The sequence below is a fragment of the Panthera uncia genome, chromosome D1 (assembly GCF_023721935.1).
Source record: "Panthera uncia isolate 11264 chromosome D1, Puncia_PCG_1.0, whole genome shotgun sequence".
Lineage (NCBI taxonomy): Eukaryota > Metazoa > Chordata > Mammalia > Carnivora > Felidae > Panthera > Panthera uncia.
This window is the reverse complement of record NC_064808.1, coordinates 81,048,565-81,072,823: the sequence shown is the minus strand read 5'-3', so window position 1 is coordinate 81,072,823 and position 24,259 is coordinate 81,048,565. Positions and strand designations below refer to the sequence as shown.

The window sequence follows — 24,259 nt, the reverse complement described above, 5'->3', positions numbered from 1 at the left end:
AAGGACAGACATTGTCCCTGTCCCATGGAGGCAATGACCACTTACAAATTGAGGAATAGTTGCTTCAGTGGAAGAAGTGCAGGACACCCCTCATAGGGGTAAGCAGCCAAGGAGAAAGGAAGGTTCAGGGCATGCTCTCCAGAAAAAGTAACTTAAACAGTGACCTGAAGGGTGGGCAGGCATTAGCAATGGTCAGGAGTCTCCATCATGGGTGAAGACCAGAGGACAAGAGATAGAATGAAGAGTCTGAAGAGCTGGAGGAAGTGCAGTTGGTGTGGAGCATAGAATCTGAGGTGGGAAAGAGGCAAAAGGTGAAGCTGTAGAGGAAAACCCACTACACATACTCATTCTCTTCTGTTCCAACTCAGGGGCTAGGGTCCCATTGTACAAAAGGGAATATCACTCTAAAATTGGCATTTACTCCATAGGCAATAAGGAGCCATGTGGTGGGTGAAGTGGTCAGGCTGTCAAGAGCTCACTCTGCCTTCAGTATCAAGAGAGACTTCTGCACTTGAGTGTGGAAGAACATTGAAAGATTAAGTTAAACATTGCAAACTTATAATTTCAGTAGCACTAGGTCAGTCTTGATGACAGGTGGCAAGATGGCGTTGGAACACTTACCATTGTGGTTTGAGAAGTGGAGTCAAAGTGAGAAAGCAGAGACAGTGAGTGTAGACAACTGGTAATTCTTTCAAGAAACAGGGTTCTTTAAAATGAGAAAGCAAGAGAACTGTGGGTGGGGGAACAGGATTGGGGTCCATGTTTACTCTCCCTCTCTCTAGTGTGATGGTTCAGAATAAATTTCCATGATGATGGAGGGCAGTTGGTTTGGAAGGAAAGGTTGAAAGTAGAGAAGGTAGAGGGAACAGGGCAGAGAGCCAAGCTCCCAAGCAGGTGGTAGGAGGCAGTGGGACTCCATACATGAGTGGTGGCATTATCCTAAGACAGGAGGAGGGAGGGATGCCCCTTCCATATTCTGGGGAAAGTAGATAGGGTGGGCATGGAAGCAGGGGAGTTTGTAGGTTTGGGATTCATATTTAAGCAGATAATTAGTATGAAAAAAAGATAATCAGTATGAGAAAAAGAGGGAAAACTGTAGGAGTTGCTTAAATCCAAAGACTAGGGAAGGTGGAACTCTGTGCAACAGCTGAGGCAACTGGAGGTGACTGACTCTGGGCCCTGGAGGAGAGGGAGTACCGAGGGAACATGAGGTAACTACTTGGATCAAAGCTTACTGCACCAGATATGTGATCTTAGCAGGAAACCCAGAGACTCCAGGCTTTTTCCACCAGTAGCTTCACACTCTTCCTTGATCTGCTTGTCTCTCAGTATCGCAAGAGAGGCCCCATCATTGCAGTGCAGGTGGAGAATGAATATGGTTCATTTGCCGAGGATAAAGATTACATGCCTTATATTCAGAAGGTAAGAAACATTTGATTTGTCCCCATATTTACATGCTTTCTTCCTCACTCTGACACTTTTACAAGCATGCATTTCTGAGACCCTGTTGCATGGGTGATCCTGTGGTAGGTGCTGTGGGTGATGAGAATATGTGAGATCAAGTTCAGTGTCTCTGTGAATCTTCAGTATTGCCACAGCTGTCAGGGTCTCCTCAAATAACTTCATTAGGAGATAAAAATTGATGTGGAAAGTTGATTCTTTCCTGTTGCTATCTCTATGACCCACAATTCTCCTTAAATCTGGGCGCTTGTGAATTTACATCCATAGTAAATAAATAATGCTTCATGAACTTAATAACATGGCTCTCATCTTGTGGCTTCCTGACCTGTAGTGCTAACACTCTTTCCTCATAAATGCATGCTTGCCCTTGCTTCTCCATGGGGGGAATGTCTCAGGCCAGGGAATAACTGCAGTCCTGCCTGGTTGCCTTTCTGATGGTTCGGGCCCCTTCCTGTCCCTAACTTCCCACAGTGAAGAAGCTGATGAGTTTTATATAAACTGGACCTCCTCTCCAGGTTGGTGAGCAGAACTTGGGGTTGCATGTTGGCTGTGTCCACACAGAACCCCCTGGGTGGGATGGTCTGGAAAGCAGTGGGGAGGAGTTGCCAGATGGGAAAGAAAGAACAAGAAGGTGACCAGAGAGGAAGGAAGGCAGGGTTGGGCTTCCCATACATCCTGGCTCTGGCCCTGCAGCTGTAGCCTCTGGTACTGGACAAGTTCTGTGAGGGATTCCCCTCCCTAATTTTTCTCAGGGGCATCACATCAGATCTCCCCAAAGTAATCTCATTCAGCTAGCATTGCTTTTTCTTGATTTTCAGAATTTGCCACTTGACTTTTCTCCCAGGGCCAGGCATGAAGTTAACAAAGAAAACACAAAGTCCTTTTGCCCTCTGGCCACGTGTCTGCTCCTCTGCCTTTAGTAGATATAATTTGCAAATTAGATTCCCCCTTCTTTGAAGCCATGGCAGGCTTCCTTGCTTCCTTTTAGTGTCTGGGTAGGACCCAAACTTTACAAAATTTATCTGCGATCCCTACAGCCTTGGACTCTCCCCTTCAAGAGAAAGCCTTCTCTTTTTCTCTTGGATTTAGAGTTTCCCTCAAGTGTTTCCTCATAAAACTCAGCCTTTTGCTTTTCCCCTCGAGGCAGTGGCCATGGATGTCAGAACCCATACTTAGCTGCTCTTGTGGTTCCCGGGATCAACACAGGCTGAGACAGAGACCAAACAACATTCCCCCAATTTACTGAATTGCAGATGGTCAGACTCTAAACTCAAACCTCTCTCTAGCTCACATGCTGTCCAAGCAAGCCCAAGCTGTATTTGTTTCCTAATTTCCTTATGTTTCCTTCTTCCCATGGGAGCAAAGGAAGTAGATTCATTTTGTCAGTTTTCCCAACAGGCCCTGCTGGAAAGAGGGATTGTGGAACTGCTCATGACCTCGGATGATGCAAAACACGTGCTAAAAGGCTACATAGAAGGAGGTATAAATTTAGACTCATTTTGAGTAAGAATTGAGGCTCTTCGCCAGCCAGCTTGAATATTCAACAAGCCTCAGAAAGAACCAACTATATCTCTGATGTCTCTCCCATGTTCATTGAAGTGGACTCCAGAAATTTGGTATTACAATGAATGAGGACTCAAGGTCCATGTGAAGAGTCCACTTACCAACCCCAACTCTCTCCCTTGCCCTTCTTGTCTTTAAAACAGACAAGCTCTTCTGGCCTCAATACACTTTTTTGTCTTTCATAATTTTTCTGTGGGCTAAGAATTCATATTGGTATTGGGCATGGCTTAGAATCCAGGTCTTCTCCACTAACATGGAGAGCCACATGGAGAAACAGAAGATAGATGTGTGTCAGGAAGGCTGCCTAGGCCAAGCCCCAGTCTGGGATCTTGAAGTCCACTCACTGTGGACTTGGAGTAGAGTTCATCGTAGAGAGTCAAGTAACAGAACAGTTCAGACCAGAATCATAAGATGATGATAGTGAGGGAAGTGACCAAGGTATTATAAACAGCCAGATGAGCACAGGGGAGTATCTGTCAGGTAGTCCTTAGCTCAAGACTAGCTACTTCTTTATACCACTTTTCTCCCCTCCTTTTTGGTGGCTCTTCCTCACATTATTTTTCTAGGAATTTATTTTTTAAGTTTATATATTTATTCTTAGACAGAGAGTGCAAGCAGGGGAAGGGCAAAGAGGGAGAATCCCAAGTAAGCTCTGCACTGTCAGCACAGAGCCCGATGTGGGCTCCAACTCACAGAATTGAGTTGACCTGAGCCCAAATCAAGAGTTGCACACTTAACCAACTGAGCCCCTCTTCTCCACATTATTATAGTACACTGGGAAGTGTGCTGAACTTGGGTCAGCAAACCTGTGTTCAGTTCCTAGGTCTAATCAAGTTATATGATCTTGTCCTGTTCTAGTTTTCTACAAAAAATATGGTTAATTTTAACTGCCTTTAAAAAAAATTAAGTGTATTTATTTATTTTGAGAGAGAAAGTGCAGGTGGGAGAGGGACAATCAGAGACTCCTAAGCAGGCTCTGCACTGTCAGCATGGATCCCAAGTTGGGGCTCAAATCCACAAACTGTGAGATCATGACCTGAACTAAAGTTGGACGCTTAACTGACTGAGCCACCCAGGCACCCCTTACCTACCCTTCTTATCTTGCATTGTCCTTACAAGTGTCCAGTGATATCAGGACATGTGTGGCAGCCTTTTGTACTTTGCAAAGTGGAATAAAAGTAGTGTCTCATCCTTGTTACTTGGCCCAAATTCCTTCTGTGTACAAGGTGTGGGCCTCCAACCATTCCCTGGTGGCACTGTCACAGTACCTCATTCAGCACCTGTCTCTTCTCTCTTTAGTTCTGGCCACCATCAATATGAACACATTTCAGATGAATGATTTCAAGCAGCTTTCCCAGGTGCAGGTAAGGCTGTCTTAAAGATGAAGAGTCTTTGCTCCTTTGCCTGCCCAAATCTCCTTAGCCTGTGCACCTGGTACTGAGTGAGAACAGCAGGCTTAAAAAAAGACTTCTGCTTCCCTGCTCCCCATCTCCCCAGAGCCTCAGTTGGGTTCCAAAGCAATTTGGGGAGCTTATGCCTTTTGTCATGGGGAATGAGGAGTAAGTCCTGCTTCTATCACCACTGTTAGTGAAGCACCTTATGGAGATGATCAGAGGGAGGAAGAGGGGATTATGTGACATAAGTCAGAGGGAGATGATGTTCTTTTTCTTCTCCAAAGACAGACCTCAGAAATGGGCTAAATACATTGCTGACAGAGGGCTCATACATAGCTTTGTCAGAGTCAGCCTTTTTCAGCCAGACTCTGCAAATTATGGGAATGAATGACTATTGTACATGAATTCATTAACAACCATGGATTTAGTAGCTCCAGTTTCCTCTCAGTGGGTGGTCCCCTGTAATAGTTTCAAGGATGGACAAACCATAGTCCATGCCTTTGAGGATTATATCCTTTCTCCACATAACAGCTGGATCGAGCTCTTACAGACCAAACGTGATTATAGTTTCCTCTGCTTAACACACTTTCCTGGGTCTCCTTTTGTTCCCAGCATAATCCAAAACCCATGCCATAGCCTGCAAAGCCTGGTGTGACCTGATGCAATCTTCCTTTCCAGGCCCAGCCCTCTCTGCTCTTCTCACTTATACAGGAAATCCTTCTTCAGTCCTGCAGAGTATGGCACTTGGCCCCATGGTGCTTCCTCCAGTGCCCTATACCCTCCTACACAAGTTTTAATTAAAGAACAAATTGATCTTATTTCCTCTTCTCACTAATTTCTACACAGCTTTTGACCTAGTAAAAAGAAGGGACTCTGCCAGAGCTGGATCTATGGTTATCTAGTTTTTAATTGCTGTAATAAGTCTCTTTTTTGCTGTTGGTTCTTTTTCTCTTGTCACTTTTTTTAAAAGTAGCTTTGTTGAAATATAATTTATACACCATTAAATTCACCCATTATAAATATACAATTCAATATAGATTTTTATAACCATTCCCACAATCTAAAGAATTTTCTCATCTTCATTTATGGTAAATCCCCTGTTGCCATCTCCAGCCCTAGGCAAACACTGGTCTGCTTTTCATCTCTATAAATTTGTCTTTTCTAGACATATAATATAAATGGAATCATACAGTTACTAGTCTTTTGCATCTGGCTTCTTGCTTGATGTTTTTAATTTTCATCTGTACTGTAGCATGAATCAGTACCTGATTCCTTTTGATAGCCAAGTGGATCATGCTCTTGTATCCTATGTCTAAGGTCATAGACAAAGCCAAAGTTCATGCAGTTTTTCTCATATGTCCTTCTTTGTAACTAATATGGCTAACATTAATTTTAAAGTTTGATTCAGTCTTGTATTCCTGGGAATAATCCTACTCAATTGTATTATCATTTAAAAAAAATTTTTTTTAACGTTTATTTATTTTTGAGACAGAGAGAGACAGAGCATGAACGGGGGAGGGTCAGAGAGAGGGAGACACAGAATCTGAAACAGGCTCCAGGCTCCGAGCTGTCAGCACAGAGCCCGACGCGGGGCTCGAACTCACTGACCGTGAGATCATGACCTGAGCTGAAGTCGGCCGCTTAACCGACTGAGCCACCCAGGTGCCCCTGTATTTTCATTTTATATACTGCTGGATTCAATTTGTTCATGTCTTATTGAGAAGTTTTGCTTCCATGTTCACGAGGAATATTGGTCTTTGGTTTTCTTTTATTGAAATGTCTTTATTTTAGAGTCAGAGTAATGGCTTCCTTTCCTATTTTCTGGAAGAAATTGTACAGAATTGATAGCATTTCTTATTTAATGTTTGGTAAAATCCACCAGTGAAACCGTCTGGACCGGAAGTTTCCTTTTTTTAAAAAAATTTTTTTAAATGTTTATTTATCTGAGAGAGCGAGAGAGAGTGAGTCAGGATGGGAAGAAAGAGAGGAATACACAGAATTTGAAGCAGGCTCCAGGCTCTGAGATGTCAGCACAGAGCTGGATGCGGGGCTTGAACCCACGAAACAGTAAGATCATGACCTACGCCAAAGTCAGATGCTTAACCAACTGAGCCACCCAGGCGCCTCTGAAGTTTTCTTTTTTAAAAGACTTTTAACTAGAAATTTCTTTTCTCTAATAGATGTAGCACAATTTAGATTATTTCTTCTTGAGCGAGTTTTAGTAGTTTATGTCTTTCAAGGATTTATTCTATTCTATTTCATCTAAGTTTATGAATTAATGGTCACAGAATTGTTTGTGATATTCTGTTGATATCCTTGTATGTCTTTGTTGTTGGTAGTGGTGGCCCTTCTTTCATTCCCCATATTAGTAACTTCGTGTCTTCTCTTTTCATCTTTTTATCTCGGTCGTGTAACTAGAAGTTTACCAGTTTTATTAGTCTCTTCAGAGAACTAGTTTTTTGGCTTTTTTAATTTTCGCTTCATTTTTTCCTGTTTTCTGGTTCATTGATTTCTCTCATCTTTCACATTTTCTGTTTTGCATCCTTTGGACTGAATTGGCTTTACTGTTTCTAGGTGTTGTTTGTTTGTTTGTTTGTTTGTTTAGTGGAAGCTTAGATTGCTGATTTGAGACTTTTTCTTTTCCAATATGAGCACTTATGGCTATAAATTTCCCTGAATGCACTATTTTTGCTATATCCCACCAATTTTGATATGCTGTATTTTCATATTCAAAAATGTTTCAAAAAATTTTCAAAACATTTAAAAATTTCCCCTGAGGCTTAATCTTCATTGTATGTATCAGAAGTATGTTGCTTAATTTTTGAATCCTGGAGGATTTTCCAGGTATTATTCTGTTATTGATTTATACTTTAATAGTGTTAAAATCTGAGAGTATACTTTATATGATTTCTGTTCTTTTTACGTTTCTTAAAGTTTGTTTTATGGCTCATAATATGGTCGTTTTGGTGAATGTTCCATGTATATTTGAGAAGAATGTGTATTTTGCATTTGTTCGTAAATTTCCATTGACTCAAGTTGATTGATTTTACTGTTCAGGTAATTGCTATTCTTATTGATTTTCTACCCACTTTTTTATTAACTATTAAGAGAAGAGTGTTGATATCTCTAAATATTATTGTAGATTTGTTTATTCGCCCTTTCAGATCTATCCATTTTTGTCTTCTATATTTTGAAGCTCTGTTTTTAGGTGTATGCACATTTAGAATTATATTTTCTTGGAGAATTCACCCCTTTATTATTATTTAATGGCTACCTTTAGTTTTTAAAAAATGTATATTTTTAGGAGAGAGAAACCGAGAGAGCACAAACAGGGGAGGGGTAGAGAGAGAGGGGACAGATGATCTGAAGAGGGCTCTGTGCTGACAGCAGAGGTCCAAATTGGGGTTCGAACTCACAAACTATGAGATCATGACCTGAGCCGAAGACAGCTGCTTACCAACTGAGCCACCCAGGTGCGCGCCTTCCTTGTGGTTTTTTTTTTTTTTTTTGTAAATTTATTTATTTATTCATTCATTTATTTATTTATTTATATTTTATTGTCAAATTGGTTTCCATACAACACCCAGTGCTCATCCCAACAGGTGCCCTCCTCAATGCCCATTACCCACTTTCCCCTCCCTCCCACCCCCCATCAGCCTTCAGTTTATTCTCAGTATTTAAGAGTTTCTTATGGTTTGCCTCCCTCCCTCTCTGTAACATTTTCCCCCTCTTGACCTCTCCCATGGTTCTCTGTTAAGTTTCTCAGGATCCACATAAGAGTGAAAACATATGGTATCTGTCTTTCTCTGCCTGATTCACTTAGCATAATACCCTCCAGTTCCATCCACATTGCTGCAAATGGCCTGATTTCATTCTTTCTCATTGCCAAGGAGTATTCCATTGTATATATAAACCACATCTTCTTTATCCATTGTCAGTTGATGGACATTTAGGCTCTTTCCATAATTTGGCTATTGTTGAAAGTGCTGCTGTAAACATTGGGGTGCAAGTGCCCCTATGGATCAGCACTTGTGTATCTCTTGGGTGAATTCCTTTAATGTTGTTTTTAAAAAAATGTTTATTTATTTATTTTGAGAGAGAGTGAGTGAGGGAGGGGCAGAGTGAGAGGGGGACAGAGAGAACCCCAAGCAGACTCCGTGCTGTCAGTGCAAAGCTTGACACAGGCCTCAATCTCATGAACCATGAGATCATGACCTGAACTGAAATCAAGAGTTGGAGTCTTAACTGACTGAGCCACCCAGGCGTCCCTCTGTTCCTTGTTTTGAGGTCTGCTTTGGCTGATATAAATATAGCTATTCTACCTTTCTTTTGGTTAGTGTTTGCATTCTGTATCTTTCTTTATCTTTTTACTTTTTACCTTTTTTTAAGTATTTGTATTTAAAGTGGATTTCTTGTAGATAGCATATAATTATGTATTACATTAAAAAAATTTTTTTTAATGTTTATTTATTTTTGAGACAGAGAGAGACAGAGCATGAGCAGAGAAGGGGCAGAGAGAGAGGGAGACGCAGAATGTGAAGCAGGCTCCAGGCTCCGAGCTGTCAGCACAGAGCCTGACGCGGGTCTCGAACTCACGAACTGCGAGATCATGACCTGAGCCGAAGTTGGATGCTTAACCGACTGAGCCACCCAGGCGCCCCTGTATTACATTTTCAAAGATTCAACCTGACAGTTTTTGTCTCTTAACTGATATGGTTAGATAATTCACGTTTAAAGTGATTATTGATATAGTTGGATTAAAATCTATCATCTTGCTAATTCTTTTCTATTTGTCCCATTTGTTATGTTCCTTTTTTATCCCCCTTCAGTTAATTGAGCAGTTTTTATGATTAAATTTTATCTCCTCTATGGACTAATTTCTTTTCTCAGGTTTTAAGTTTTAGCTGTTGCCCAAGGATTTGAAATATACATGTTAAATTAATCTGAAAGTACTTTCAAATAGTGAACTGCTTCACATGTAGTAATAATATCTTACAATAATATATTCCTAAATACTCATTTTAAAGATGACATTCTATTGTGGGTTTTTTTTGTTTGTTTGTTTTGTTTTTGTTTTTGTTTTCATGGTTTCTGATATTAATTCTTATCTGTGGCTTTTGCAGGTAATTTGTCTTTTATTCTCTGACTGCCTTCAGAATTTTCTCATTGTCTGTAGCTTTTAGAAGCTTGAGTATAATATACTTAGGTGTGGTTTGCTTCTTAGAGTTTATCCTGCTTGATATTCTCACAGAATGGATCTGTGGTTTGGTGTCTGTAATTAATTTTAGAAAATTGTCAACCATTACTTATTCAAATATTTCCTCTCTTCTCTCTTTCTTCTTCTGCAGGTCCAATTATGTGTACATTAGATCATTTAATATTGTCTCAAACTGCTTGGATGCTGTTTTTCCCCCTACTCTTTTTCTCTTTATTTTTAAGTTCAGTTTGGTTGATTTCTATTAGCTTCTCTTTAAGTACACTGATTCATTCTTCTCCTTTGTTGACTTCACCAGTGAGCTCACTGAAGGACTTCCTCATTTCTGTTACTGTGTTTTTGATTTCTAGTTTTTCAATTCCATTCCTATAGCTTCCATCTCTCAGCTAAAATTACCCATATTATTTTGCATGGTATCTACCTGTTTCTATTGCAACCTTTATCATATTAATCATCATTATTTTATTTTTTTTAACATTTTTAAAATTTGTTTAAATTTATATCCAAATTAGTTACCATATAGTGCAACATTGATTTCAGGAGTAGATTCCTTAGTGCCTCTTACCCATTTAGCCCATCCCCCCCTCCCACAACCCCTTTAGTAACCCTCAGTTTGTTCTCCATATTTATGAGTCTCTTCTGTTTTGCCCCCTTCCCTGTTTTTATATTATTTTTGTTTCCCTTCCCTTATGTTCATCTGTTTTGCCTCCTAAAGTCCTCATATGAGTGAAGTCATATGATTTTTGTCTTTCTCTGACTAATTTCACTTAGCCTAATACCCTCCAGTTCCATCCACATAGTTGCAAATGGCAAGATTTCATTCTTTTTGATTGCCGAGTAATACTCCATTATATATATATACCACATTTTCTTTATCCATTCTTCCATTGATGGACATTTGGGCTCTTTCCATACTTTGGCTATTGTTGATAGTGCTGCTATAAACATGGGGGTGTATGTGTCCCTTCGAACCAGCACACCCATCTCCCGTGGATAAATGCCTATTTTAAATTCACTGTTTAATTACAACATCTGTGTCCTATCTGAGACTGTTCTTGATTATTGCTTTGTCTCTTCAAAGTATGTTTTTTTCCTTGCCTTTTCGTATGACTCATAGTTTTTTAATGAAAATGGAACATCTTGTGTGGGACATAGATATTGTCTTCGACATAAGCATGTCTTTCTGCTAGGCTTTTTATTTTAAGTTTATTTATTTATTTTGAGAGAGAGGGAGAGAGAGAGAAAGAGAGTGAGAATGCATGGAGGAGGGGCAGAGAGAGAAGGAGAGAGAGAATCCCAAGCAGGCTGTGCACTGTCAGCACAGAGCCGAACACAGAGCTTGAACTGATGGGCCATGATATCATGACCTGTGCCAAAATCAAGAGTCCGCCTGAGCCACCCAGGTGCCCCCTGCTAGGCTTTTAATGTGGGGCTTTTGTGTTAATTTAGTAGGGAATTGGGTTAAATTTGAAGTTTGTTATTTCTAAGTTTATCCTCCTTGCATCATAGGCTTCAAATTCCTCTAGTACCATCTCTATGTCTGAGCTCCCCTTGGCTTTGGTTCTTCCCTTTGCATTGTACCCCAGAGAGAGTCTGTTCTTCTCAGCACTGCTAGCTCTACTGCATGTTATCTATTCTCTACACTGGTTAGCCTGATGGTGAGGGAAGGAATGCATTCCCTGATGTTCTGGTTGAGCCTTGGTCTTAGTCACCATGTGCCTGGGTCTGAGGGGCTGACCTTTGCAAATGCTCCTGTTTCTCCCTGAGCTGTAGTTCCAGGCCCCGCATAGTTTCTTACTCTTCTCCCAACACTAGTGGTTTGTTTTGTAGTTTTTTTTCCTGCTTCTGTTTCCAGGAAGCAGGTTTTCACCAGTGCCCTAAGATGACAGCTTTTCTTGCTCTTGTCTCTGCAGATTAAGGCTTTTGTTCCCTAGAAATGAGGGCTGTGGGAGATTTGGTAGTGGCTGCTGCTCCCCTTCCCCAACCAGTACCAGGAATGAAATCAAAGTACTGCAGACTTGGTGGCTTAAACAACATTTATCTTCTCACAGTTCTGGAGGCTAGAATCTGAGATCAAGGTGTCAGAAGGATTTGTTTCTTCTGAGGCTGTTCTCCTTGGCCTGTAAGTGGCTGACTTCACCCTGCATCGCCACAAAGTTGTCCCTCTGTGTATGTCTGAATGCTAATCTCTTCTTATAAGGATACTAGTGGTATTGGATTAGGGCCCACCCTAATAATTTCATTTAATCTTAACTAAACATTTTCCAAAACATTTAACCTAAAATTAAACATTTTCCTGTTTAAATACACTTTTCCCAAATATAGTCATTTTCCGAGGTACTAGGGATTAGAATTTCAGTATAAATGGGGGGAGGTGGTGGCACAATTCAGCCCATAACTTTCTGCCCTCACCCAGATTCAGGTCCTTCTGCATGCAAAATATATTAACCTCATCCCAGGAGACCCAACGTCCAATTTTTTTTCATTTCAGCATCAGTTCTGAGTCCAAAATCTCATCTAAATATCATCTAAGTCAGGTAGAGATGATACTCCAGATATTATTCATCCTAGGTAAAGTGCTTCTTCAAGTGTGAACTTGTGGAACCAGGTAGCAAGTTATCTGCTTCCAAAATACAATGTAGGACAGACATAGGACAGACAATCTCATTTGAAAAGGGAGAAATTGAAAAGAAGAAAGGGGTCACGGTTCCTAAACAAGTACAAAACCTTGTAGGGTCAATTACATTAGATTTTAAGGCTTCAGAATAATAATTAGATTTTAAGACAATAATAATTCTCTGTTCTCTGTGTCTACCAGGATGGGCCTCCTTTCAGGTCCACCTGGGTGACAGCCCCACATCCTCAGCCCTGCGCAGTGGTCCTGACTCCTCTGGAACCAAGAAAAAGACATGACATCCTCATCCACTGAGCCTATGCCCTCTGTTCCCACAGTAGTAATGCTGGCCTGCTGACCTCTCAACAACCTTCAGGGTCATTCCTCTTTTTTTTTTTTTTTTTTTGAAGGGTAATGCATGTTTGTAGCCCCATAGCTCTTGTGGGAAATAAGTTTAAGAATTCTGTATGCCTGCACCAATGGGTTAACAAGGCTTACAGCAGAAAACTGCCACAGGGCAAAAGCGCCCAAGGTTAGTCATCAAGCAAAACAAGGCTTAGGGTGAAAAGCCGCCTCCCCAGGATGAAAATGTCCAAGAAAAATTAGAGGTAGAAAGCTATGGGGCAAAAGCACCCAAGATTAGCTAGTGAAAAGGGTGCCTTGTTAACCTTGAGGCAGCATGCTCCAGCAATCTTAAACTTTAGAGATAACAGCTACTTGGCTGTATCGCCCACAGAGAAACTGTCCATCTGGCATCTGGTGCCAATATATCATTGTGCTTTAATCTCAACTTCAAACACCACTCACCACCCGCCCGCCCCAAAACCCTTTGCTTCTTACACACACAAGTTAATAGTCACTATCTTATTTGTTTTCTTCTGTATGTTCACCACAAATGTAAAACCTTGAAAGCTCAATAAATACAGAGACAAAACCCCAGTTTGGGGCTCTTGTCTCCTCCCAGACATTAGCCTCTCTCGTATTCAATTCTGCATCTGCTCTCTTGCTGGACAAGAGAGAACTCCAGACTCAAAGTCTGTGACAAGCTCTATTGACACATCCTGTAGAATCTCAGAAGTCTGACATCTTTCCTTCATTTTGTCTCAGCTCTGCCACCTTCAGTCCAAGCAAGTAGCATTTCTGCTAGAATGAAATTTTTAAAAATCTGTTGGCCTCCTGTACAATTCATGGGAGTCCAAGCCATTAGACAAGAGGGTCATCCTTACATCTTTCCTAGATAGCTCCATCTCTATTTCTGGCTTCTGTTGATATGGCTGAATGGATCCATCAGCCATACACCAACAACCTCTGTAGCAAATGATTGTCCAGCCACATCCTCGATATTCTGTAATCACACTTTCTCATTGTTTTACAATATACATAGGCCAAGAATTTTACAAATCTTCAGGTTCTGGTTCCTTTAAAAAAATTAATGTTTATTTATTTTTGAGAGAGAGAGGGAGAGAGAGAGAGACTGAGCATGAGTGGGGCAGAGGCAGAGAGACAAGGAGACACAGAATCCGAAGGAGGCTCCAGGCTCTGAGCTGTCAGCACAGAGCCTGATGTGAGGCTTGAATCCATGGACTGTGAGATCATGACCTGAGCTTAACTGACTGAGCCACCCAGGTGCCCCATGTTCCTTTTTTGCTTAACAATTCCTTCCTCTTAGCCACTTTGACTGGTGTGAGGTGGTATCTGAGTGTGGTTTTGGTTTGTATTTCCCTGATGAGGAGTGACATTGAGCATCTTTTCATGTGCCTGTTGGCCATCTGGATGTCTTCTTTAGAGAAGCGTCTATTCATGTTTTCTTCCTATTTCTTCACTGGATTCTTTGTTTTTTGGGTGTTGGGTTTGGTAAGTTCTTCATAGATTTTGGATACTAGCCCTTTGTCCGATAGGTCATTTGCAAATATCTTTTCCCATTCCATTGGTTGCCTTTAGTTTTGTTGATTGTTTCCTTTGCAGTGAGTAAGCTTTTTATCTTCATGAGGTCCCAATAGTTCATTTTTGCTTTTAATTCCCTTGCCTTTGGGGATGTGTCAAGTAAGAAGTTGCTGCGGCTGAGGTCAGAGAGGTTTTTTCCTGCTTTCTCATCTAGGGTTTTGATGGTTTCCTGTCTCACATTCAGGTCCTTTATCCATTTTGAGTATATTTCTGTGAATGGTGTAAGAAAGTGGTCTAGTTTCATTCAGAGACTATAGATGCTGGCAAGGATGTGGAGAAACGGGAACCCTCTTGCACTGTTGGTGGGAATGCAAACTGGTGCAGCCTCTCTGGAAAAGTGTGGAGTCCTCAAAAAATTAAAAATAGATCTACCCTATGACCCACCAAAAGCACTGATAGGAATTTTCCCAAGGGATACAGGAGTGCTGATGCATAGGGGCACTTGTACCCCAATGTTTATAGCAGCACTTTCAACAATAGCCAAATTATGGAAAGAGCCCAAATGTCCATCAACTGATGAATGGATAAAGAAATTGTGGTTTATATACACAATGGAATTCTACTTGACAATGAGAAAGAATGAAATATGGCTTTTTGTAACAATGTGGATGGAACTGGAGAGTGTTATGCTAAGTGAAATAAGTCATACAGAGAAAGACAGATAGCATACGTTTTCACTCCTATGTGGATTCTGAGAAACTTAAGAGAAGACCATGGGGGAGGAGAAGAAAAAAAAAAAAGGTTAGAGAGGGAGGGAGCCAAAACATAAGAGACTCTTAAAAACTGAGAATAAACTGAGGGTTGATGGGGGGTGGGAGGGAGGGGAGTGTGGGTGAGGGGTATTGAGGAGGGCATTTGTTGGGATGAGCGCTGGGTGTTGTATGGAAACCAATTTGACAATAAATTTCATATTAAAAAAATTCCTTCCTCAATTTATCTCTGTCTTCTTATATTTCACTATAAGGAACAGGGAGAAACCAGGCCATGCCCATCAACATTTTCTTAGGAATCTCCTCATCTAAATATTGAGGTTCATCAATTGCAAGTTCTGCTTTCCACAAAATATTAGAACTCTATTTATCCAAGTTATTTGCCATTTTATAAGAAGGATCGACTTTCCTTTCCATTTTCTAATAACATTTACTAATTTCCACCTGAGATCTCATCAGAAGCATCATTAACATTCATATTTCTAACAACAATCTGTTTATGATGACATTTTTATTCTCTATGATGATACAAGCTCTCTCTCCAGCTCTCCTCATATTTTTCTGAGCTCTCACCAAAATTGCCTTTAAGTCCGTATTTCTATTTACATTCCCTTCAAGGAAATCTAGGCTTTTTTTTTTTAAAGCATGTACTTCAAGGTTCATCCAGCCTCTACCCATTACCCAGTTCCAAAGCCACTTCCATATCTTTAGGTATTTGTTAACTAATAACAAGTCACTGCAGTACCCCATTTCTTGGTACCAAAATCTGTACTAGTTTCCTTGGCCTGCAATAATAGAACACGACAGACTAGGTGCTTAAACAATGGACATGTATCTTTTCAAAATTCTAGAGGCTTAGATGTCAAAGATCAAGGTGCCCACAGAGTTGTTTCTATCTGAGATTCTCTCCTTGGCCTGTAGATGGTCATCTTCTCCTCCTTGTGTCTTCACATGGTCTTTCCTCTATTTTTGTATGTATTTAAATTTCCATTTTTTATAGACACCACTCATTTTGGATTATGGCTTACCCTACTGACCTCTTTTTCACTTAATTACTTCTTTAAAAATCCTGTCTCCAAATATAGTCACATTCTGAGGTCCTGGAAGTTAGGACCTCAATATATGAATTGGGGGAGGGCAATTCACCTGTAACAGAAAGTTACTGAGGATTCTCCCCAATTTTCCCTCAGAACATGTGGTGGAATTTGTGTAGGTAAAACCTTCATAAAGGCCTAAGACCCACCAGGGTGCCTGGGTGGCTCAGTTGGTTAAGTGTCCGACTTCTGCTCAGGTCATGATCTCATGGTTTGTGAGTTGGAGCCCCACATTAGTCTCTGTGTTGACAGTTCAGAGCCAGGGGCTTGCTTCAGATTCTGTGTCTCCCTCTCTCTCTCTCTCTGCCCCTCCCCTACCTGTGCTCTCTCTCTCAAATATAAATAAAGATTACCAAAAAAAGGTGTAAGATCCACCCCACACAGGCCCCCAGGGATGCTAGCTCAATATGTTTCCCTATGTTCTTTTGAACATCTTTAAAAAGACAATGAGAAATGACTGAAGATAAGAGAATAACCATACTCGGGATAAAACTATCATTGTATCAGTTTAGGATTTACCCATTTAGGGGTGCTCATAGATTTTTCTCCCCCTCTTTTTTTTCTAAGTGTTCATTATTATTTTTTGGTTGTTTTTTTTCCTTTATGATTTCTTTTTTTTACTGAGGTATAATTGACATATAATATTATATTAGTTACATGTATATAACATAATGATTTGATATTTTTCTATATTGTGAAAAAAATCACTATAATAAGTCTAGTTAACATGCGATACCACACTTAGTAACAATTTTTTTTCTTGTGATGAGAACTTTTAAGATCTACTGTCAGCAATGTTCATATATGAATACAGTATTATCAATTATAGTCACCATGCTGTGTGTTACATCCCCATGACTTGTTTTGTAACTAGAAATTTATACTTTTTGACCCCCTTTACCTATTTCACCCAACCCCCCAACTACATACCCCCCCCCCACAATCTGGCAACCAACAGTATGTTCTCTGTATCTCTGAGCTTTGTTTTTTGTTGTTGGTTTTTAACTTTTTAAAAAAATATTCTACATATAAGTGAGATCATGTGGTGTTTGTCTTTCTCTATTTGACTTACTTCACTTTGTGCAATGCGCTCAGGTCCATCCATATTGTCACAAATGGCAAGATTTCATTTTTCTTTGTGGCTGAAATATTTAAATTCTCTTATATATAGCACATCTTCTTTATCCATTCATCCATCAATGGACCCCTAGGTTGTTTTCATACATTGGCTATTGCATAATGCTGCAATAAACATGGGGGTGTGTATATCTTTTTGAGTTAGTGTTTTAATTTTTTTATGATAAATACCCAGATGTGGAATTGCTAGATCATATGGTATTTCTATTATTGATGTTTTGATGAACCTCTGCATTGTTTTCTATAGCGGTTCCACAGATATTACATTCCCATCAACACTGTGTTCCCTTGTCTCTACATAATCACCAACACTTATTTCTTGTTTTTCTGACCGGTGCGAGATGATATCTCATTGTGGTTCTGATTCACATTTCCCTGGATGATTAGTGATGTTGAGCATATTTCCATGTATTTGTTCCCTATCTATATTTCTTCTCTGGAAAAATGTCTATTCAGAACTTCTGCCCAGTTTTTAATCAGCTATTTGGGTTTTTTTTTTTTTTTTTTTTTGCTATTGAGTTGTATGAGTTCTTTAGGTATTTTGGATATTAAGTGGTTATCAGATAGATGATTTGCAAGTATTTTATCCCATTAAGTAGGTTGCCTTTTCATTTTGTTAATGGTTTCCTTTGCTGAACAGAAGCTGTTTAGTTTGATGTGATACCACTTGTTTATTTTTTTGTTTGTTGCCTTTGCTTTTGATGTCAGATCCAAAAATCATTGCCAAGACCAATGTCAAGGAGCTTACTGCCTATGTTTTCTTTTAGGAATTCCATGGTTTTGGGTCTTACATTCAAGTATTTAATTTATTTTGAGTTAGCCTTTGTGTAAGTTATAAGATAGGGGTCCAGTTTCATTCTTCTACATGTGGGTGTCCTGTTTTCCTAACACCGTTTATCAAAGGGAATATTCTTTCCCCGTTTTGTATTCTTGGCTCCTTTGTTATAAATTAATTGACCATATATGCATGGATTTATTTCTGGGCTCTCAATTCTATTCTACATTGTTTGATTTGTGGTTGTTAAACCTTCTTGCATTGTAGGGATAAATCCCAGTTGATCATGGTGAGTGATTCTTTTAATGTATTGTTGAACTCAGTTTGCTAATATTTTGTTGAAGATTTTTGGATATACATTCTTCAAGTATATTGGCTTACTATTTTCTATTCTTGAAGTATGCTTGGTTTTGATATCAGGGTAATGTTGGCCTTGGAAAATGTTTTTAAAAATATTCCCTCCTTATATTTTTTGGAAGAGTTTGAAAAGGATTTGCACTAGTTATTCTTTAAATGTTTGGAAGTATTCACCAGTTAATCCATCTGGTTCTGGACTTTTGTTTATTGGGATGTATTAGATTCTCTATATCTTCATCATTCAGCCTTGGCAGGTTGTATGTTTCTAGACACTTATGTATTTCATCTTGGTTGTCCAATTTTTTAGCATATAATTGTTCATTGCAGTCTCTTGTTTTCCTTGTATATTTGTGCTATCAATTGTATGTCCTCTTTCATTTCTGATTTTATTTATATGAGTCCTCTATCTTCTTGGTAAGTTTACCCAAAGCTTTTTCTATTTTGTCAATCTTGAAAAAGAAAACAGCTCTTAGTTTCATTGATCTTTTTATTGTGTTTTTAGTCTCTCATTTATTTCTACTCTGATCTTTAATATTTTCTTTCTTCTTTTTAAAAACGTTTAAAATGTTTTTATCTTATTTTTGAGAGAGACAGAGAGAGAGACAGAGAGAGAGAGAGAGAGAGAGAGAGAGAAGAGAATCAAATCTGAAGCAGGCTTCAGGCTCTGAGCTGTCAGTGCAGAGCCCGATGAGAGGCTCAAACTCACAAACTGTGAGATCATGATCTGAGCTAAAGTCGGGTGCTTAACCGACTGAGCCACCCAGGGGCCCCAATATTGCCTTTCTTCTATTAACTTTGGGTTAATTTGTTCTTTTTTTAGTTCCTTGAGATATAATGTTAGGTTGTTGATTTGAGATCTTTCTTGGTTTTTTGAGCATCTTTTCATGTGTCTGTTAGCCATCTGGATGTCTTTGGAAAAGTCTGTATTCATGTCTTCTACCCATTTCTTCGCTGGATTATTTGTTTTTTTGGGTGTTGAGTTTGGTAAGTTCTTTATAGATTTTGGATACTAACCCTTTATTCGATATGTTATGTGCAAATATCTTCTCCCATTTTGTTGGTTGCCTTTTAGTTTTGTTGATTGTTTCCTTCACTGTGCAGAAGCTTTTTAGTTTGATGTCCAAATAGTTCATTTTTGCTTTTATTTCCTTTGTCTTCTGAGACATATCAAGTAAGAAGTTGCTGTGACCAAGGTCAAAGAAGTTGCTGCTTGTCTTCTGTAGGATTTTGATATTTTCCTGTCTCACGTTCAGGCCTTTAATTCATTTTGAAATATTTTGTGTATGGTATAAGAAAGTGGCCCAGATTCATCCTGCATTTTGCTGTCCTTTTTTCCTAGAACCATTTGCTGAAAATACTGTATTGCATTGTATACTCCTTCCTGCTTTGTAAAATATTAGTTGACTATATATTTGCGGTTCCATTTCTGGGTTCTGTATTCTATTCCATTGATCTATGTGTCTCTTTTTGTGCCAGTACCATACTGTCTTAATGATTACAGCTTTGTAATACAGTTTAAAGTCTGGAATTGTGATGCCTCCAGCTTTGGTTTTCTTTTTCTTTTTCTTTTATTTTACAAATTTTTAAACTTTTATTTATTAACGTTATTACATTATGGTGTTTATTTAACTACCCAGGTGTCTCTGGTTTTCTTTTTCAACATTACTTTGGCTATTCAGGGGTCTTTTGTGGTTCCATACAAATTTTAGGATTGTTTGTTCTAGGTCTGTGAAGAATGCTGGTGTTATTTTGATACGGATTGCATTGAATGTGTAGATTGTTTTGTGTAGTATCAACATCTTAGCAATATTTTTTCTTCTAATCCATGAGCATGGAATGTTTGCCCATTTCTTTGAGTCTTCTTCAATTTCTTCCATAAATTTCTATAGTTTTCAGCATACAGATCTTTTACCTTTTTGGTTAGGTTTATTCCTAGTATTTTATGGGTTTTGGTGCAATTGTAAATGGGATTGATTCCTTGATATCTCTTGCTGCTGCTTCATTAGTGGTGTATAGAAATGCAGGCAATTTCTGTGCATTGGTTTTATATCTTGCAACTTTGCTGAATTCATGTGTCATCTCTAGCAATTTTTTGGTGAAATCTTTCAGGTATTCCATATAGAGTATCATGTCATCTGAGAAGAGTTTTACTTCTTCCTTGCTGATTTGGATGCCTTTTTTCTTTTTGTTGTCTGATTGCTGAGGCTAGGACTTCTAATACTATGTTGAACAACAGTGGTGAAAGTAGACATCCCTGTTGTGTTTCTGACCTTAGGGGGAAAGCTCTCAGTTTTTCCCCATTGAGTATGATATTAGCTGTGGGCCTCTCATATATGGCTTTTATGATGTTAAGCTATGTTCCTTCTATCCCTACTTTCTTGAGGGTTTTTATCAAGAAAGGATGCTGTATTTTGTCAAATGCTTTTTCTGCATCTATTTAAAGGCACCAGGTTAATATTTTAGCTTCTTATGTTTTCTTATTCTGTCTTCCTTGAGCACTTTTAGTTGTGTTTAATGCCTGAGTTTATAGAGGTAACTGTTTCATTGAGATTCTTAACTTCACAGCAATATTTTTGGGCCACAATTTTGACTGTCCCATGGCAAGTGTTTGATGTTTATCCTTTGTAATTTCTTTCCTTTTTTTCTCCCTGTTTTTATGGTAATTAAAAAAACATATTGTGTTCTTATTCCTTTTTTATTATTACTCTTTAGTTAAGATCAGTTTTTATTGGTTAAAAAACTTAAGTGATGTTCTATGAGATAGAGTACATGACTGTATCTCAGGCTAACAATCTTAATGACACATTGTTTTATGTAGGGATGAATTCTTTTCTTTACCTACCTCCTTTTTCCCATTTTTGGCTGACCAAGGGAAGCAGTTGAAATCTGCTCTCAGATGCCTCACAAGCAGACTTCTTTCCACTAATAGTTTTTATCTGTGATTCTGCGATAATTGCTTTCTTTCAAGCTTCTGATACATTTTGTTATGCAAAGTGTACTCCTTTTGCCAGCTCATATGCCCCATTTTGTAATTAAAAATAAAAAAACGTTGATATTTCACTATAGGATATGCTTTATATTTGGGAGAAATTTGTGCTGGCACCCTTTCCTAAAATCATCAACAAAAAGCATCTTCTTTCTTCATTTGTTTAATACGTGATAGAACTTCAGTACTTTGGCACTTGTTCTTTTTAATTTATATTTTGAAGTTTCAGATGTCTGCTAGGTTCATGGAAGATGTTGTTTGTGTTTCCATTTCTCATTCTTTATTTTGGTTTTGAGGATATCCAAGAGGAGAATATCAAATGCACCAATAGCACAGTACCACTTTAATACCAGAAATCAGTCTTCCCTCTTTAATACAAATGGCATTTGTGTAGTAAAAGTTTCCAATGAAAAAGTAATTAAACTACCAAAAAGGAAGAAAATGGAAGCCAGGTAATATGGATTTAATTCAGGAAACAGAATATAATATAAAAATTCTTATTAATATTCATAAATATACGGATAATATTATTTATACATGAGACAAGAGTAAGATATTAAGAAAAAGGGATACTCAGAGAACCAAAAGAAACCTTTGAAATAATTTTATCATTTATTGTGTTGACCATTTGAGGGGCATTTTCAATCTAGAGATACATATCCTTCAGTTAAAGGAAGTTTTCATGTTAGTTATTTGTAATTTCCTTTCCTCTGTGTTCTTTGTCCTCTTTTCATAACTTTTATCAGTAAGGTGTTGGGCATCCTAAATTGATCTTATAAGATATTTAAGTTGTCTCATATTTTATATCCTGTTACTTTTACTATTTATAGGAAATTTCCTCAATTTTACCTCCAACTCATTTTTAACTTTTTATTTAAAGTTTTTATCTTGTATTCAATTTTTCTGATATTCATTTTACATCTTCTCAGGCTTGGTATTTGCTTTTGTTTGTTTTTAGAGGAATAAACCCATTATGGTCATGGAATTCTGGGTTGGCTGGTTTGACACATGGGGAGGTAAACATATGATTAAAAATGCTGAAGGTAAGTGTTTTGCAGTGTTTGACCCCAAGTAGAGGTGGCCCTGAGTCATGGATCATTTACACATTTCTTTGCTAATTAATTAGCTCATTCAACCACAAATATTATTCAATACCTATTAGGTACAGGGATTTGGGTAGGCTTGAGGGTGCATTGATGAACAAAAATGACCTGGTTCCTACCCTCAGGGTAGAGATGAAAGATAATTAAGAGTTTAGTATAATTGACAGTTAAGAAATGATCAAGAGTTCCATATATTAAAAGTGCTTTGAAGCAAACAAACAGGTGCAGTGATAGAAAAGACAGGGACAGGCCTGCAGAGGTAAGGCGAGGTGGTCATGGAAAGGGTCTTGGAAAGATAACATCTCTGAAGAAGGGGATGCATTTGCTAAAAGTCTTAATCGTCTCTGGTAAATGCACAGGCCATTGCCATGGTGTTGTCAACTACCTGGTAGTAATTATCAGAAGATAATATGTGATGATAGTTGAAAGCATGGATCCTGGAACCAAAGAGATAAGGATTTCAGTCTCAACTCTGCTAGTCTGCATAACTAGCTGCGTGACCCAAGGCAGCTTTCCTTGTCTGCTAAGTCTCAGTGCCCTCACCTGAAACAGGAATTATCAAATAACCTACCTCATAGGCTTGTTGTGAGGATTTAATTAGATAAACCACTCAGAACAGTGCCTGGCAGATATTGTTGACTTAATAAAAGTATTTTGCTACTAAAGATATTTTGCTGTTGATATGAAAACAAGCTCACTTGTACCAGAAGTAAAGCAAACCAACAAAAAATACCAGGTAACTGAGGAAAGCCCACTTGGACCGAAACAAACCAAAACAAAACAAAAAAACCCACCACCACCACCAAAGTTTTCTGATCACTTTCATGTCAGGCACTATGCCATGTTTCTTATGTATATTCTGTCATCAATACTATGAGGTAGTAGGAATTAGGACCTTCATTTAGGAGATAAAGAAGGAGGCTCTGAGAGAAAAATAGGCTGTCCAATTCATGCAAATATTAAAAAGCACAGCCAGGATTGAATTCCACATGTTCCCCATGATGGCCAGTAGAAAGATGATCATACCTTTTAAATCATGGTGACAAAATAAGAGTTTCTGTGGCTAAATATTGGGAATAACCACTTGTGGACTATTGCAGTGGTTTTAAATAAGTGTCTCAAGAGATAGTAATCCTGGAATGGAGTAATGAGGTTATATTAATTTATTTGTACAATTTCAAAAAATTTAATGAACATTAGATACTTAAGTGACATAAAGGTTCTTGGGCTATTATTAAATATATATAACATACAGCCAAATTATGTCCATACTCTGAGAAAAATAATTTTTTAAAAGTCTTTTGGTATTGATAAGACTTGGTTTCCTGGAATAGTTGTGGTAAATTCCACCTATTTTCTGGTTAGAATCTTAGTGGAGGTTGGAGAACAAAATAATTAAGTTGATTATGTGGGGGAGGGGTTTGAGAATGATAAGATTTTATCAGAGACTTCTGTCTTAATTTTTAATTTTCTCTGTGTTCTTATCTTCCTCCTTTACAGATGTTGAGGATACTGTGTCCAAATTTATCACATCTGAAATCTCCTTCAATGTATATATGTTCCATGGTGGAACCAACTTTGGTTTCATGAATGGGGCCACATATTTTGGGAAACACAGAGGTGTTGTCACTAGTTATGGCAAGTGCTCACTGGTATGGTCACCTCTTGGCATAGTGGTACTGGAGCTCTACAGAGGAGGTTCCAAAAGCATGCCCTGAGCATCAATGAATTCTTGACCTATAATTTATGCTGAGGATTCAGGATTTTCCTGTCTAATTTCCTTTATTTTGTGATGTTCATAATGCCCCCAACAGGCTGTAATTGAATAGATGCGGTGCCTCAGACGTAGAGCCCTGCTTCACTCATCATATATACTGATCCCTTGACTTGAACCTTCTAAGACACA

At 38.6% G+C, this 24,259-nt stretch overlaps 1 protein-coding gene across 1 annotated transcript in view; it reads left to right on the top strand.

Moving 5' to 3' along the window:
- LOC125914924 (beta-galactosidase-1-like protein 3) overlaps window positions 1-24,259 on the top strand; it is a 59,557-nt gene that overhangs the window by 16,963 nt on the left and 18,335 nt on the right. The window contains 5 exon segments of the mRNA XM_049620627.1: window positions 1,330-1,422; window positions 2,860-2,941; window positions 4,324-4,388; window positions 22,209-22,293; window positions 23,854-23,991. Of these exon segments, the coding sequence (XP_049476584.1) occupies window positions 1,330-1,422; window positions 2,860-2,941; window positions 4,324-4,388; window positions 22,209-22,293; window positions 23,854-23,991 (463 nt within the window).